Genomic DNA, 17,999 nt, shown 5'->3' with positions numbered 1-17,999 from the left:
CTGAGTTTCCAGAGAATTTCCTTAAATGTATCTTGTCTGTTCTTACCTGGTTATCTGGCATGCAAGTTTGTACTGGGGTGCCTGGAGGGACTGCTGGTGGCACTGGCTCCTCTACTGGACCTCTGGCTATAACCAACTTCACTCTGTTCCCGCACTGTCTCAGGACTTGTGCTACTTGCTCACTGCTCATTCCAGCCAAGTCTGTATCACCGATTTTCAAGATGTGGTCTCCACTGCAGAGCCTACCATGCTGGATTGGGAAGAAGCCAATTGCTTAATGAGTGACAATAAAGGAAGTCAAATGATCTACTAGAATGAATTACTATTGTACAGTATGTTAATTGTGACAACATGTTGTGTAGGTTTTTGTTTCTGCCACTTTTGCTACTTTTACTAAAAGCCTTTGGTGTGGAAACTCCCCAACCCAGTCATAAGTATATGTATGAAGGGGTTCATGTTGCAACCAGGATGGGTGTGCAGCAATTCACAGAATGGCAAACCAAGTTACCTTCCACTGTTGGGATACCTAGCAACCCAGCTCACTATGCATACATTATGCATAACAAGAAGCAAGATTAATAGAGAGGAAGAAAAGGCCTCCATAGGGCAGAAGAAAAAGGACTTAGCCTAAGGCAAATAATCTCCCGGTGGCAAGCAACAGAGCAATATATGGATTGGATCCCCAAAATGGTAATGATTTCCATATGCAGACCAGGGCTTCTCAGATTCACCCCTCCAACTGCAATCCAAAATCCCCCCACAATATTGCTTCTGTGGGAAAGAGAAACCCCAGAAACAGCTTGGGAGATGAATCAGAAATCTATAGTGGAAGGGGGTGCAGCTTTTTGCAAACCCTGAGGATTGCAGGGTCTTCTTCACTTTTCCCTCCCCTTGGAGGGGTCAGGCAGCTGCAGAAGGAAGGGGGAAGGGACAAAACAACTCCTTTATTTTCCATAGGCCAAGTTCCACTCACACAAGAAGCAGAATAGGCAATCTCATTTCCTCCCCGCTTCCCAATACAGCTATCCATCCAGCACAACTTTAATGCACATGAGTCCTTCAATCCTGGGAATAAGCTTTCCCAGGGCCGGAAAGGCCTCCCAGGAAGAGGAGGACAGGAAAGCTACTGGACCATCAGTGCTTTCTGCTGGCAGATAACAGGATCCAAGCCACTCTTTTTTCTTTCCTATTCTTTCCATACCACCTGGGCAATCTGAGTGTGAGAAAGGGACAGCTAACAATTTCCAATGGTATTCATACAACATTTGTATTTGTCACCAATTACATGTGTGTAATGCTACTAAACTGAGTCTGGCTGGGACTTTCACAAGTTTAAGTGTCATCCCCAAGGAATTAACAGTCAATTGCATTCTGAGTGGATAGGCATCACCCATCATAAAGATAACTATTTCTCCATATAACATACTAGCACCCCCTATTTTCCCCCAAAAAGGATGAAAAAACACACATTATTCACAAATGTTTCCATAATTTCGTAGCACTGATCAGTGATGTGGAACAGAAAATTAATTGTATGTAATAAAAAATCTCCATTGTGTAACATGTTATCTCCTATAGTTTTTCTGAGGAAAACTAAAACTGCAGTGTTTCATGAAATTTATGCACAATATACTGAATGGAAACAATACTAGTCCTGTTGGGGTAGCTGAAAGGTAAACATTCCTGAAGTACATCAAAGGCCAACACATGCAACTCTTAAAAATGAGTTATGTTTTCAGTGTTTTGTTTTTTTCTTTCAGATGTAAATTATTTAAGGAAAGTGTTGAGCTGTCATGTCTTGAAACATGTATTCCAATAAACTACATTTCCAAATAAAACGTGCCTTGTACTACTTACCGTGAAGGCCCCTTCTGCTCTAAGGTACAGAGGAGGGCATTATTGGGTTATTTCCTTCTCTTGCTCAGGGAGGCAGGAACAAAAAACTCAACATTTCCTGTCTCCTGAGTAAAATGACCCCTCCCTCTGCCTTAGCTCCAGACATTGCCGAGCTGTGATAACTAATAAAAGACAGGAAGGCAAAAAACAGAGAACTTCATGGGTCCAATCAGAAGACCCTAAACGTGCAATAATGGAAGTTTCTAAACATACAACATCTAGAGAACTATAAGTCAGAACAAGAACTTAGTTGAAAGAGTTAAGGAACGAATGGGAAACATGACATTGCCTAGTCCTTCCTAAATACTGTGTAACCTGTGTAGATGAGTTTGAGATCAGTACTTTAAAAAAATTGGTTGCTGTGAGTAACTGTTGGGAGGGGAAGATGCCTTCCATACCCCAGAGCAGGAGCCTTCACTGCAAGTAGTCCAAAGCTCATCCTCGCTCTGAGTAGGAGGGCATCTTCAGATTGGGACTTACAAGAGCTCCATCCCATGCCCGGGTGGGTCTAGTTACTTCCCTCCACACTCTGCAGCACTTTTCTTCCAAATGAAGCATCCGCAGACGAAAGGAGATGGATTTTGTAGTGGCACACAAATGTTGAAACGGACGACCACGTAGCCGCATGACATATATCCTCCAATGATACATGGTGGTAGAATGCGGCTGAGGTGGCTGCACTTCTAACGGAGTGAGCCATGATTCCTGGAGGAACCAGCAAGCTGCTGTATTTGTGAGCCTCTGCTATGCAGCATTTGACATTGTAGCTGATGAAAGCTCTGGACATGGCTTTTCCCCTGTTGGGAGCCGTGAGTGTGATAAATAAAGAATCTGCCACTCTGATGGTTTGTGTTTGCCTAATATATATACACAGAGTTCTTCTGAGGTCTAAAGAGTGCCAATCTCTTTCCCGCACCAGACTAGGGTCTGGAGAAAAGGATGGCAGCACGATTTCCTGTTCCAGGTGAAAGTGGGAGTTCAGTCTGCGGACCACTTTGTCCTTGTGGAACATGCATAGGTTGGGCCTGATGGATAAGGCTCCTAATTCTGAAACTCCGCATGCCGAAGTTATAGCTGTTAAGAACAGGACCTTCATCCTGAGCCACTTGAGGTCGACTGTACAAAGAGGTTTGGATGGTGATCTCGTGAGAGCTGAGAGAATGATATGAAGCTTCCAGGTGGAAAACCTATGAACCACTGCTGGGGAAGTGGCTGCAACTCCTCACAGGAATGCCTTGATATGAGGGTGTTTTGGCAGAGGGTATCCCAAAACATGAGAACCCAGCGTGGCAATGACCGCCAGCTGTCTACGCATGGCTGCGACATTTAGGTCCAGTCATCAGCCCTCCTGGAGAAAGGGCAGAAATGTTACCCACCTTTGGTTTAAGTGGGTCTATCGACTTGCTACGGCACTAGGTGACATATGCCTTCCGGGTGACATTATAAATGCGGTGAGTGGAAGGACGTCTTTATGTTGGAATCATACCCAAGCGATAATAACCTTTGTCTCTCAATGACCAGGCGGTCAACTTGTACCACCCTGGGTCTGGATGGCAACTCGGTCCCTGGAGCAGCAGGTCATGCCTCACCAGAAGCCTCCAGGGATTCCGAAAGGACATTTCATAGAGGGCTGGATACCATGGCCATCTTGGCCAGTCTGGAGCAATCAGTAGCACTGTGGCTTTGAGGAGGTGAATGCGAAAGAATACCCTTGGAATTAGGGGGAGCAGAGGGAACGCGTAAAGAAGTCCCAGAGGCCATGGGGCCAAGAGCGTGTCTGTCTTCTCCGTGTCGTGTTGTTGGTAGCGGGAGAAGAACCTCAGGAGTTGATGATTGTGTGATGAGGCAAACAGGTCCACCAGAGGAGAACAGAGAGTTTGTGTTAACTGATTTAAGACTTCTGAATTCACTTCCCAATCTGCCTTGTCCAGATGTTGGTGGCTTAGCCAGTCCGCTTGCACATTCAGGGCTCCCTGTATATGTTCCACCACAATGGAGGCCAGATGGTTCTCCGCCCAGGAGAGGACTAGCTTGGCCTCCTTGTGAAGGATGGAAGAGCGAGATCCACCCTGCTTGTTCATGTGGGCCTTTGTTGCCACGTTGTCTGTCTTGATGAGCAGGTGCTTGCCTGAGAGCTGAGGCCCAAAGTGATGAAGTGCCTTTAGAATGGCCCTGATCTCGAGGGCATTGATATTCAGACTTTTCTCTGGTAGGCTCCATAATCCCTGTGCCAGTTGGTCCAGGAAGATAGCTCCCCAGCCTGATAGGCCTGCGTCGGTGAATAACTGACTCGGAGAGTTGTCCAGGTACTGGAGGCCCTTGGATAGGTTGTTCAAGATGGTCCACCAACTGAGGCTTTGTCGTGTCTCCTGGGAGAGGAGAAGCTTCTTGTTCTTCTTTTTTAGAATGTCCAGTTGATGTGGTCAAAGAAGCCACTGCAGGGGCCACGCATGGAACCTAGCCCAAGGGACCGCAGGAATGCAGGAGATCATAAGACCCTGTCGCCTAGCAAAGGCCATGAGCTGAGCAGTCTGTGACCTCCAAGTCCGTCTGGCTATGGAAGAAATTTTGTCTACTTTCTCTTGTGGTAGGAAGATGGAGTTTTGGGTTGTGTCTATCAGGACTCCCAGGTGGAGAAGCCTTAGAGTGCTCCAGATGACTTTTGTCCCAGTTGATTAAGAACCCGTGATCTTCCAGCAGCTAGTTGCAGAACTAGCTGTGTATGTGAGTACCTCTGGTCCCGGGAACAGGCACATATTAGTATGTTGTCCAGATACACCCGTATCTGACACCCTGTTTGCAAATTAGAGCCACCAAAGTCACAAGGACCTTTGTAAAGATCCTTAGTACTGAAGAAAGTCCAAATGGTAATGCCCAGAATTGGAAATGTTTCTCCTGAAAGAGGAATCTCAGGAATCTACAGTGACTGGGGTGGATGGGGATATGGAGGTACGCCTCGGTGAGATCGATGGATGTGAGGAAGGAACCTGGATGTAGAGCCTCTGTTATGGACTGTAGAGTTTCCACCCTGAAGCGCTTCTGGCTGATATGGCGGTTGACGAACTTCAGATCCAGAATGGCACGCCAGTTCCCGTTCCTCTTGGGTACCATGAAAAACACGGAGTATACGCCTGAGAAACGTTCTGATGGAATGACACATTCAATGGCCAGAATGTCCATGTGTTGTACTGCAGAGGTGGTGCAAAGAAGCTTGTCTCTTTTGAGAGGTTGGGGGGAAGGGATGAGGTGATATGGAGGGGTATGGGAGAATTCTATTAGATATCCTTGACTGACTATCTGGAGTACCCGATGTCTGCTTGGGCAGCTGCCCAACAGCTGGTGAAGAGGCTCAACCATCCTCCTACTGGTGGTGGAGTGGTGCCACTGCTTTGCTGGATGGGAGTTGTTGGCAGATCTGTCTGGACTTGGGAGTAGCGTGTTGTTCTAGAAAGACGGCCTCCCCAGCAAAAGGATCCTCTGGAGGGCGCCCATTGGCCCCTTCTTTGATCACTGCAGAATCGGAGGAGAGAGTGGGAGGAGCGAAAGGAATGAGAGGAGTAAACCTTGTACTCCCTTCACACCCTTTTGGGTAAGGACTTCTTCTTATCAGATTCCACAAGTATGGATTCCAGCAGCTCCCCAAATAGCTTGCCACCTTGGTAGGGGAACCCCATCAGCTCAGATTTGGATCATGGGTCGGCTTGCCATGGGCAAAGCCACAAAGCCCTCCTGGCTGCAGATTGTGTGGCCAGTGCCTGTGCCGAGAAGGACATGGTGTTGAGAGTAGAGTCTGCCCTAGAGACTCCTTCTAAGCCGCTGTTATTACCCTCAGGAATAAGATGACCCAACTTGCATGTCCACACTATGGTGGCTCTGGAAATGAGAGTGGAGGTGATGGAGGCACTAATCACCATTGCAGAGGCTTCATGTGCCCTTTTGATGGCGAGCTCTGCCTTTCTATCCAGCGGATCTTTGATGGTCCCCAAGACATCTCTGGCAATGAGATCAAAGGAGTGGAGTGCTGTGACCAGGGCCTCCACTAGGGGGACCTGCATCAACTGTGCGGTGGTATTGGATAAGGAGTAAAACTTCTTTGTAATTGCTGGAAATTGTTTTATTTGCCAAGGGCTTCTCCCATTCCCCCTTCAGCAGGGTGGTGAAATAATCTGGCACTGGGATTGCCCTTGAAGTGGTGGAGTGCCTATGAAAGAACTCCTTAGATCTTTTTAACTTGTCAGCAGAATGAGGGTTGGAGTCTTCAGATAAGGTAAGTTTCCTAAAATCCTAAAGCACAGCAGAGGGCTGTGCAAGCTGCTCTCCCTATACAAGGCAGGAAACAAACTAGAGATAAGGCGGAGGGATGGGTCATTTACCTCAGGAATTAGGAAGTGTTGAGTTTTTTTTGTTCCTGCCTCCCTGAGCAACAGAAGGAAATAACCCAATAATGCCCTCCTCAGAGCAAAAAAATTGTATTTATTTCACTATGCTATTTAAATCCCACACATTGTTTTTTAGCGATTTTTTTGGTAGTCAAATATTTCAATTCAAATATTTTTTGGCTATAATGTAGTTATTTTCTAAATCAGATCCCAGTTGGTTTAGGGCAGCGGTTTCCAAACTGTGCTCCATGGAGCACTTGGTGCTCTGCAAATAAATTGGAAAGAAAAATACTACTGTCATTCGGTTTAGTACATAGATTCTAGGTGAAAATTAGTGCTCTGTGACTAATTTATCTCCTGAAAAATGCTCCATGACTCAAAAAGTTTGGGAACCACTGATTTAGAGTATCAGATAATTTTTTACAATGTGTCTGGTTAGTTATCAGAGTCAAAATGTTCTGGAAACCCCCATTTGATTTATTACATTTATATTCTGATTTGATTCCTTACAACTCAAAGCAGTACACACAGGCAGTCTCCACTGAGGCAATAAGATCTATTAAATTTCAACTAGATTATAGGACTATGTCCCTTCAGACTATTCCCTGGAACCAGTCACATCTCTATCACTGACACAGTAAACAAGAACAGCTGGAATGTACCTGATCAGCTATTCCTCCTGGAAGGATAGTTTTAACTATCACTCCAGTTGATTTTCCGCCAACTATCCCAAATCCCAGACCTGATCCATCATTCACCAACTCAATGGTCTCTACATGCTGCCAGTGAACCTGCAAAGACAGAAATTAAAAATAAGCTCATGAAACACTGAAGAGAACATTAAAGTTACCCCATTTCTAGTGCTATGGAAACGCAGACATTCATCAAGGCTTATTTGCACATACCAAATACTAAATATTTCAGTGTTATGTGCCCAGCTTCCTGCATTTACCCATGATCAATCATTGTGGTAGGTTCTCCATTCCAACTATATTCAACAGCAGATCAAATAGTATCTAAGATCCCAACAATTCAGCATAGTATGGGGTCCAGGAATCAACATTTATTTTTGTTGATAAGAATGATCCTTCCCCTCATCACCTGCTTCAGTAAAGATAGATAAAAACCCGACTCCATTGCAATGGAAAATAAATCCATAAGCATTTTCCACAACACAAGGGTGGGGTGGGGTTAAGCCTCCCTCCCCAGTGCCGTATTTCCAACCTGAAACAGATCCAGGACTGTTTCATGTCAGAAAAACAGCACAGGAGGAGAAAGGCTTAAACCCATCTCTCCTTGCAATGTGATCTAGATCAGAATTGGGGTGCTATGCCCCTAATAGCTGCATTTTTCCCAAAAAAGTTGGGATCTCTGATCACAAATTCCCAGTATGTAATTTGGTTTGGCCCTGAAACATAGTGAAACGGGGGGGGGGGGGTTTTGCCTGAAATGCACTAATTCACCGCACATTAGACCAATGCGTTGTGCACCACCCACCATGATCCCCTGCCTGACTGCATCCTAAATATGGAGAACCTCAGCTGTGTACGAAGTGCTACAATCCATACATGGAAAGGAAGATGTTGGTAAAAAAAAAATCCAAAGCACTAGTCACATCTACTGGCAGGCAGCCTGCTTGCCATTGAAAGCCTCATCTATGTCACAAAGGCTTTCCTTAGACATTAGGAAGAATGTTCTAACAGTTAGAGCGGTTCCTCAGTGGAACAAGCTTCTTTGGGAGGTGGTAAACTCTCCTTCCCTGGAGGTTGTTAAGCAGAGGCTAGATGATCATCTGTCAGCAAAGCTACTTCTATTACCTTAGGCAGATCATGAGAGAGGGCACCTTGGCCATCTTCTGGGCATGGAGTATGGGTCACTGCAGGTGTGGCGGGGAGATAGTTTGGAATTTCCTGCATTGTGCAGGGGGTTGGACTTGATGACCCTGGTGGTCCCTTCCAACTCTATGATTCTACTCATGTGGCAAAGCAAAGCACATGGAATGTCCCCACCCCAGCATTTTGTCTTCTGAGTGATGGGGATGACGCTATGAGGAGCCCGTTAAAAACATTATGGCCCTCGCAGGACGTCACCTCTACCAAAAGCAGTCATGCTGCCTGCACTGTGGCCTTGAATAGTTCCCATGATCCTGGATCTGTGTTGAAAGACAAAACCAAGTATGTCAGAGGTTTTCTCTGCAGATGCAACTTAACTGTCTGCTTAAAATGCAGGAAGAAGATATTGTGAAAAATATTTTAACTTGAGGAAGAACCATTAATCTGCAAAAGTACAAAGAGTAGCACTTAAACTGCAACCACCCACAAGCTGAGAATAAAAAGAAGATATACTCATTTTCCCTGTGTGTCTGATGTACTCACCTGATTGGAGTGGGCTGAGATTGTGCTAGCAACTGACGGAGACCGAGAAACAACAGGATTGATGAGCTGAGGCAAAGAGCCCCTAGCCACAACCAGCTGGACACTATCTTTTGCTTTCTGTAGGATGCCAATAGCCTGTTGATGTGTAATTGTTTGATCAAGGGCTTGCCTGTTTATAGCAAGAATTTGATCTGCTTCCTGCAGCCTTCCATCTCTGTTACAAGGTATGCAAAAAGTAAAGAAATAAACAGTAAATGTTGCCACTTAAAATTACAACAATTTTTGAGTTTTTTTCTACAATGGCTTCATTTAATCCTGTTTTTTTCTATTTCCTCCAGCTATTTTAAAAAAATCTTTCCCAGCAGTTCTTCCGTAAGCAGCTGTCTTGGCACCCTGGCAATCAGCTCCCTTTGAAGCTAATCCCACTGCCACTTTCTCCAGACTTCACCCCACAGCTAGCTCCTGCTCTCTGCAACCCCCACCTGAGAATAAGCATATTACATGTAGATTGCCCCCCAGCTTTCTCCACATATAGCCTGGGAACAGTACCCTAAACTTTGAGCCTGCTGCTTAGCCTGCCAAATGTTATGCTCTGTTCAGCATAAAAATGTTGAATATTCATTGTTCACTTGCAAAGTTTACTTGCAAGAAAACTTTCATCGAGCCATAAAGAAGGGGGGGAAATCTTTAGTATTATTTATTACCCATAAAGCACCTATGCTACAAAGCCATTTTCCTCCTTTACATTTAAATCATACCATGTAAAGTCAAATCTTTAAATCAAGCTGTGAGTCTAATTTGTGCTACTTTAAGGAGAGAATAGCTTAAATTTTCAGAATGTACAAATGTAAAGCACATTGGACACAAACAGTCAAAGGTAAATCTCATGTGCTGCGTGGGAGAGCTACGGTCATGCTTAACTCTCTCCCACCCAACTAGAATGGGGGAAAGTGTGTCCATGAATGTGGCAAGACAGCAAAATATTTTGGTTTAGCCTGCAGGATGAATACAATTTGTTGACTCCAGCAGAGCAGCAACAGTACTACACTAACAGCACTACACCAACAGCTCATTCCTGAGGCTTGTGGTGGCCGGGGACAATGTAGCCGAGGCGCTGCTGCGGCGCCTCCGAAGGGGTTTCCCAGCTATCACAAGGGTTCAAAAAGCCTTTTTAAAAGAAAATGGGGATTTTTTCCCCCATAGCAAACAGTGATGTTGTTGCTGGAGGGGGCATTCCCGGGCTGGGGGGGCTTTGGAAGCTGACTACTATCAGCTCCGCCCCCAGGAATGCCCCAGGAACACCCACCCCCATGTGCTGGCACCACATATCCCTTCTGAGATTTAAGTCCTGGAGAGACTGCAGCATCAGAGGAGCAGCGTGCAGGTCCGAGGCACCCAGGCGCCGAAGGAGCTGCCCCCATTGCCAGCATAAGTGTGTCTTATTCCATGATAAGAGGCCACTTATGCTGGCAGCGGGGTCACGCTGCCTCCAGGTAACTTTTGGCCCCTCACCTCAAGAATGCACTGCAAATCTGTTTTTTTAACATGGGTCCATCATTATCTTATTCAAACATAAAAATGTATTTCTGTTTATTGTTCTGAACACAAGAATGCAGACTGCTTGCATGGAAACAAAATTTTATAGCCCAGCCCAGAAAATTTACTTTCTCATATTCATGGAAATAGATGAATATAAATAACTAAATAATACGAGTAAACCATGTAAATAGACGATGAAAACGTCTGCTCCAACCTACTCTAATTGGTACTGGCTCTGCAGAGTTTTACAGAAAGGTCTTTCTGAAACACCTCCCGCCTGGGATCCTTTTATTAGAGATGCTGAGGACTGAATCCGGCACCTTCCGCATGCACAGTATGTGCTGGACCACCAACTCTCAATCTCTTTCCCTCATTCATGACTCATAGTTGCATTCCTTTTATAAGCTGTTCCCTTCCCCAAAACATGAAGAAAGTAGGCATCAGCAAACCAAAAAAGGAAAAAACATGCAAGGTGACTGGTGACATTTTCATTGTCATTTACAGTCCTTATGCATTTTGCCATTAAAGTTTGATCAGGGAGAACAGAGTTCTTTTTGCTGAACCTTTCCACAACAAATTGCTGGGTCACAGCTGAGGCAGATGAGCTGAGAGTTAGAGCAGGAGACAGAGCTGCTGGCGAGTTGTTGCTAAGAGGGCCTGTTTGCCTGGGGTTTGCCTGGGGTTGATTGCTGGCTCCACCCTCGGCTGTTGGCTGTTGAGAGGTGGGGCTGTAAGACTTTGAATTACAAGGCTCCTCTTCACCAGCTGAGCTGGGAATTAGGAGGAGCAGTAGACACACCAGAAGATAGAGATAGAATTCAACGAGATCTGAACACACTGGAAAAGTGGGCGGATGTGAACAAGATGCAATTCAACAAGGATAAGTGCCGAGTTCTACAGCTGGGTAACAAAAATGAGCAACATGCATACTGGATGGGGGATAGACTTCTGGGTAGCAGTGTGTGTGAATGGGTACGGGTGGACCATAAGTTAAATACGAGCAGCCAGTGTGATGCAACAACAAAAAAGCTAATGCGATCTTGGGGTGTATCAACAGAGGCATATCATCCAAATCGCAAGAGCCAGTGTGGGATAGTGGTTAAGAGCGGAGGACTCTAATCCGGAGAACTGGGTTTGATTCCCCACTCCTCCACATGAGAGGCGGACTCTAATCTGGTGAACCAGGTTTGCTTCCCCACTCCTACACATGAAGCCTGCTGGGTGACCTTGGGCTAGTCACATTTTTCTCAGAACTCTCTCAGCCTCACCTACCTCACAAGGTGGCTGTTGTGGGGAAGGCGATTGTAAGCCGCTTTGAGACTCCTTAAAAGTAGAGAAAAGCGGGGTATAAAAACCAACTCTTCTTCTTCATCGTTCCACTGTACACTCCATTGGTCAGGCCGCATCTGGAGTATTGTGTGCAGTTCAGGAGGCCTCAATTCAAAAAGCATGTGGACAGAATTGAGTGGATGCAGAGGAGAGCTACCAGCATTATTAAAAGTATGGCACAGTTACAAAAAAAAATTAGTCCCTCACTGCCTCCTATAATATTACCACTTAAGGCATATCAAGAAGACCTTGTTTGGAAGAACAATCCTCTTCTCACATATCAGGATATGGTCGACAAAGATGGAGAAATTAAGAGTTTACAAACGCTTAAAAAATAAATTAGCAATCTGACCTGGCTAACGTATCTTCAACTGAGGTCCAAGCTTAAAGAAGACTGTTTGAAAATGGGTATGATGAGCTCATTAACGGAATTTGAAACAATAATAATGAACAACGATCATCTTCTTGGAAAGATTTACAAACTGTTGTTAAGATATGACACAGAAACGGAACAAGTAAAGACAAATATGATCAAATGGATGCAGAACTTCGGAGAAATGGTAACAATGGAAATGTGGGAGAAATTATGCACAATGGACCTGAAGTTCACCTCTAGCCAAGAAGTAAAAGAAAACTGGTATAAAACGTTTTACAGATGGTACCTCACTTCTAATACAATCCAAAAGATGGGCAATGCCAAAGGAAAACAAGGAGCATGTTGGAGATGTCAGGAGGCAGATGGCTCTTACTTTCATGTCTGGTGGACTTGTCCACAGCTGCAATCATATTGGAAAAAGATCCATAATGAACTGCAAAACATGCTTCAGCAAAAATTCAGTCTTTGAACCCCAAGAGTTTCCTACTCGGCATAATGCCATCGGAACTGACCTTGCAACTAAAAGATTTATTCAAATATGCTGCAACAGCGGCGAGAGTCATTCTCACAAGAAGGTGGAGACAACCAACTTTGCCAGATGTAGACGATTGGAAAGATAAAATGATGGAGTATGCCACAATGGCTAAACTGACACACATGATGAATACAACTGATGAGGAAACTCTCAATCAGTTTAGTGAAAAATGGAAACTGTTTTATAGATATATAAAAACTAATAGCTGAAACCCTATAATAACAGTAGTAGTTTAAAAGGTGTAAACATTGGTTAAAGCACAGTAAAGTTATTTCCTAGTAGAAAAACCAAAAGATAATGTTATAGGATACTCTATTTGATTAACCAGAGAAACAAAAGTGGTAATTATGCTGTAATTTTTTATACATATTTTATCCGTAGACGGTTCCCCTATCCCTGCATTTTTCCCTTCTGTATCCCTTCTATGAAATACATAAAATGACATTTAAAAAAAACATTAAAAAACCCAAAACAAACAAGGTGGCTGTTGTGGGGAGAGGAAGAGAAGGCAATTGTAAGCCGCTTTGAGACTCCTTAAAAGTAGAGAAAAGCGGAGTATAAAAACCAACTCTTCTCCTTCATCGTTCCACTGTACATTCCATTGGTCAGGCCGCACCTGGAGTATTGTGTGCAGTTCAATTCAATTCAAGGCCTCAATTCAAAAAGCATGTGGACAGAATTGAATGGATGCAGAGGAGAGCGACAAGGATGATCAGGGGCCTGGAGACCAAGCCCTATGAGGAAAGGCTGAGGGACTTGAGAATGTTTAGTCTGGAGAAGAGAAGGTTGAGGGGGGACATGATTGCTCTCTTTCAGTATTTGAAGGGTTGTCACTTTGAGGAGGGCAGGGAGATGTTCCAGTTGGCAGCAGAGGATAGGACTCGCAATAATGGGTTTAAATTGCGGGAGGACATGTACCGGCTGGATATTAGGAAAAAATGTTTACAGTAAGAGTTGTTTGACATTGGAATCAGCTACCTAGAGAGGTGGTGAGCTCCCCCTCACTGGCAGTCTTTAAGCAGAGGCTGGACAAACAGAGGCTTAAGAAAAGGTTTGTCAATTCAGTTTCAGTAACCTTTATTGCCATGACAATAATAATAATAATAACAAGAGTGCATAAATGTACTCCATCTCGCTCAGAAGGGTCTCATATACAACGATCCAACTAAAGCATGACTATCAAATTAAAACTCTTCAGTTTAAACGCTGTAATAATACATTCTTCCAGACAACAGATAAGAACCACAGCTAATTCCAACTAACACTAGCATCCTTTTATGTATTGGTACCCAGTATCTATAAATTGTCTCAGTTGGTTTTATTTATTTCCTTACCCTCTTGTTTTTTGTTTTTGTTTTTAATAACAATCGCCAGAAACTCTGCCACAGGTTCGAAAACAACAGGTGTCCTGTCCGCTAATAAAAATTTGATCCTATAATATGCTGGATTTTTAAGGGCATAATGTGAGGGTTAATTAGTTCTAGACGTTGTTTATAATACAGGGGGCAATATAAAAGAATGTCCTCTACTGATTCTGATTCTCTCAACTGACAGTTGCAAAGTCTTTTGTTCTGGGGAATACCCCGATATCTACCAGAAACTATGGCTGATGGGAATGTGTTTAATCTGGCTAACATAAAGGCTCTGCGCTGGGAGGGATGGGTCAAGTCGGAAAAGTATTCAGCCATTGTTCTTTTTGGAAAAGAGAGGACAAAAAAGTGGCATTCCAAAAGGGCATGAACTAGTGAGCCCTTAAGAGCAAGGATAGAGCCAGAAGAGCAAGGACAGGTCATGTCTGGATATGGTATATTCAAAATTCTGCCCTGAGTAACCATAGAGGGGTTAGCATTCAATCTAGCTAAACAGAAGGCTCTAGAAAGATGAGGAGTTGTCAAATAATATGTATAAGCAGGCAAACCACGTGGTGGTGGTATTCCGAAGAACTGGGATGAACAAACGCGGTGAGCACGAAAAGTAGTGCTGTTATAATCAAGCTCTTTAATGCGCTCGACATTTATTTCCTGCAATTCCATGTCCCAAATTCTCCCTGTGATCATCCGAAGAATATGAGCTTCCTCAGAATTTGCCAATGCCTCTATATCAATGCCAAAAGAGTTGATTTTCCTTTCTATGAATTGGGACCATTTGGAAACATAAGGATCTGCAACCAAACCAGCTATAAGGCTATTTGAGGGAGCACGAAAAGAACTTAATGGTAGAAATCCAGGCTCTAGATTCAATAAGATGAAGACACAGAGTGTAAGGTATCCAACTGAGTTGGGAATACCAAGTATGAGCCACAAAAAAATCAGATTTGTCCATTCCACCCCCTTGTTAAAAGCTTGAATCCACACAGAGTACAATAGGTGTGGAATTATCGTGGCCTGAAATATTCTTATAGCAGCTGGTACAAATTGGTTTCCTTTTTGATAGAAAAATCAGGTAATAGCTGACAGCTTGCTCTTAGTTGAGACAAGGGTGCTGTTCCCTATGTATAGACCAGTTCAGTTTATCAGAGAAAAGAATCCCCAAATATCTGAATGTTTTAACTTGTTTGATTTCCTTATCACCACTGCCCGTTTCCATGATCTGGAGAAAACTAGAGTTTTAGTTTTGGTATAATTAATATTTAAAAAATTTATATTGCAGTAAGATGCAAAAGCTAGCAAAGATCGCTTCATACCTACTCTAGTATAGGAAAGCATGCGTTATCCGTTCCCATTCTATTGTATGCGTCATCTGCATACAATACAATTTCGGGGATGATTTTCCTAACTAGACATATGCGAGGGGAGATCTGAAAGAAATAGATTAAACAGGGTTGGAGCTAAAATGCAACCTTGCTTCACTCCTTTTGTTACCGGAATCTTTTTAGTCAGAGACCCTTTATTATCCACTTTAACCTGACAAGTGTTTGAAAGATGGAGTTTACGCAGTAGCCATAAAAGGCGTCGATCTACTAGCAGTTTTTGCAATTTCTCCCAAAGGGCAGGCCTGATAATAGAGTCAAAAGCGCCCCAAAGATCTATAAAGGTAGCATATAACTTCCCTTTGGGGAAGTGCAGGTATTTTTCAGCCAGGAAAGACAGTGTGATACAGTGGTCTAAGGTTGAATGATTCGCCCCCAATCCAATTTGTTCTTTCCCTGGAAGATTTTGAGCGCTCATCCATTCAGATAGCTTTAGTTGCATATGTTTGGAATACAGTTTCCCTAATATGGAGAGTAAACTTATTGGCCGATAATTCTCAGGAGCTGTCAGAATACCTTTTTAAAAAATTGGTATTATAATAGAATTTAGCCAAGAATCTGGGATGATCCCATATTTGTTGATCAGCACTAATAGTCGAGCAAGGGATCAGCCCACCAATCTATATTATTCTTGATAAGTTCTGCGGGTATACCATCGGGGCCCGGGGCTTTGTTTGGTTTAAGGCTAGTTATGAGATCACATATCTCCTTTGAGGAGACAGGCGGCCATTCAGGTATATCTGGGCAGTCAAGTGATTCTCTATCGAGACCAACAGAAAGTAGGTCGTTAAAAAGGGTAGTATAATGAGAGACCCATTTCTGGGCTGATATAAGGAAATTAGAATTCCCACTAGATGCGTGTGGAAATTAGAATTCCCACTAGATGCGTGTGGAAATTAGAATTCCCACTAGACGTGGCCTAGATATCATGGTCCAAAACTCTTTATCATTTTTGCTTTTATGTGCATTATGAAGTTGGGACCATTTCTCTAAAGAGTAGGTGTGTATCTTCTGAATTCAGAGGGCTTGACATTTCTTCCTCAGTTTGTAGTATCTAGAGATAGGCCAAGTACATGATCCAGAGCGGATTTGGTGGAACAATAAACGTAGTTCCTTTTTTGCATTAGAGCATTCTCTATCAAACCAAGGGCAAACCTTATCTCCCTTGGAGTTATCTCTAAAGGGTTGTGAGAAGCACTCTAAGTTTGTGATAATGGTGTTATAAGATAGGAGAGCCTCTGTCATGCTCTTTGCGCTAGATAGCTTAAGATTTAGCTGTAAAGCGCTATTACTGGACAGCCATTGATTAATTTGGATCTGATAGTCAGATGTCCATTTCATCCTTTTAAGATTGTGATGGTGTGGAATATCTGAATGGGAAGGAGAGGAATTTTCTGGATCATAATCGAACTTAAGGGACAGTAAGATTGGTAGGTGGTCACTTTCCGTTCGATCGCCTATTGTAAAATTGGTAATGAAGTCCCTCAGCTCCTTTTAAATAATGATATAATCTATGACACTGCAACCACGAGGCGAGACGTAAGTATATTCCCCCTTGTGGATCATATTGGCTAGAACCATTTAAGATGTCAAGATTAAAACTAGAGCATCAATCTGCCGAATGCTGCTTGGCTTGATTAATGACCTGATCTTTTGATTGTCTTGAAAGGAAGCGGTGTAGAATCCTCGTCATTTCAATTCATGATCTTACCCAAACTATTGTTGTTGCTACCCAATCTTGCATTAAAATCTCCACCCATAAGGAGAGCTGCCTCAGAATATTTATCCATCAGAGTTGACATATATTACTCTAGTGTTTCCCGGAGAGATTTATGGTTGTTATCAGCGGCGATAACAAGAGGCTTGTCAGAGTAGGGGGTTGGACTAGATGGCCTGTATAGCTCCTTCCAACTCTATGATTCTATTCTATTCTATCTCTGATTCCACGATGAAGCTTTAAAAGCAAAACATGTAGGAGCTGTACATGACAATAAAGATGTTACCAGTCACCCTGGACCTTTTTTTGTTTTTTGGTTTGCTGACACATTGCTTGGTGTAGCCCTATTTTCCTTCTCTTTTGGAAAGTATGAATCAGCAATCTTACCTGTGTGCCACATTCCCCTCTTGAATCTCCTGCACAAATATGCCCAGTTCACCTCTGTATTCACTTTTCAGGCCAACGACACTAAAGCCTAGGCCACCACTTGGAGGTTTCACAAGCTCTATAGTCTCAACAAGGCGGCCCTGTTAGCAAACACAATGAGTAAGAAAGTACCACTTTGAAATAAATTCAAATGTACCTCAAGGGAAGTGATTGAAAAATGCATGCATGTTCAATGAAACTCTTTAAAGTAATACAGGTTATACAGAGATCATTTCCTTCAATAATTTGAATGTCAAATTTCCTGGTCATCTTTCTACAGAAAAACCACACCAAGATGACTGACTCAAAATATGATGTTAGAACAGGATATGGGGAAAAATAAAAATGCAAGAAACAAATAACAAATAAAATAGGTTGATGCAAACTAACAAACAATTCCTGCATCTCCATGGTTAAGTGAATAGGATGTCCCATGGGCTCATAGACACTCTTTCCCCTCTTGTACAGGTGTTTTCCCCCTCCCTTTCCTTTTCAGAGCAATGATTAGCTTTACCCCAGCATCCTTCATTGATATTGACAATAGCTTTTAAAAAACCAAAATTTGCCATCATGGTTATATGCAGATTTGCCACCTGTGGTTTGGACTATCTATGGTTACCATTAACAACAGTTCAGATGTAACACTAATCACAGAGGGGAGAATAAGGGAAAGAAGAG

At 43.3% G+C, this 17,999-nt stretch overlaps 1 protein-coding gene across 1 annotated transcript in view; it reads right to left on the bottom strand.

Annotated features, from left to right (window-relative positions):
• LOC130476168 (multiple PDZ domain protein-like) overlaps positions 1-17,999 on the bottom strand; it is a 195,463-nt gene that overhangs the window by 159,724 nt on the left and 17,740 nt on the right. The window contains exons 4-7 of the mRNA XM_056848044.1: positions 17,283-17,422; positions 8,651-8,864; positions 6,938-7,066; positions 47-250 (exon numbers count right to left, since the gene is read on the bottom strand). Coding sequence (XP_056704022.1) covers positions 47-250; positions 6,938-7,066; positions 8,651-8,864; positions 17,283-17,422 — 687 coding nt within the window. The remainder of the gene's footprint in view (positions 1-46; positions 251-6,937; positions 7,067-8,650; positions 8,865-17,282; positions 17,423-17,999) is intronic.

This window comes from Euleptes europaea, chromosome 4 (genome assembly GCF_029931775.1).
Source record: "Euleptes europaea isolate rEulEur1 chromosome 4, rEulEur1.hap1, whole genome shotgun sequence".
Lineage (NCBI taxonomy): Eukaryota > Metazoa > Chordata > Lepidosauria > Squamata > Sphaerodactylidae > Euleptes > Euleptes europaea.
The sequence above is the reverse complement of the archived record's forward strand: the minus strand, read 5'-3'. Positions and strand labels throughout refer to the sequence as shown.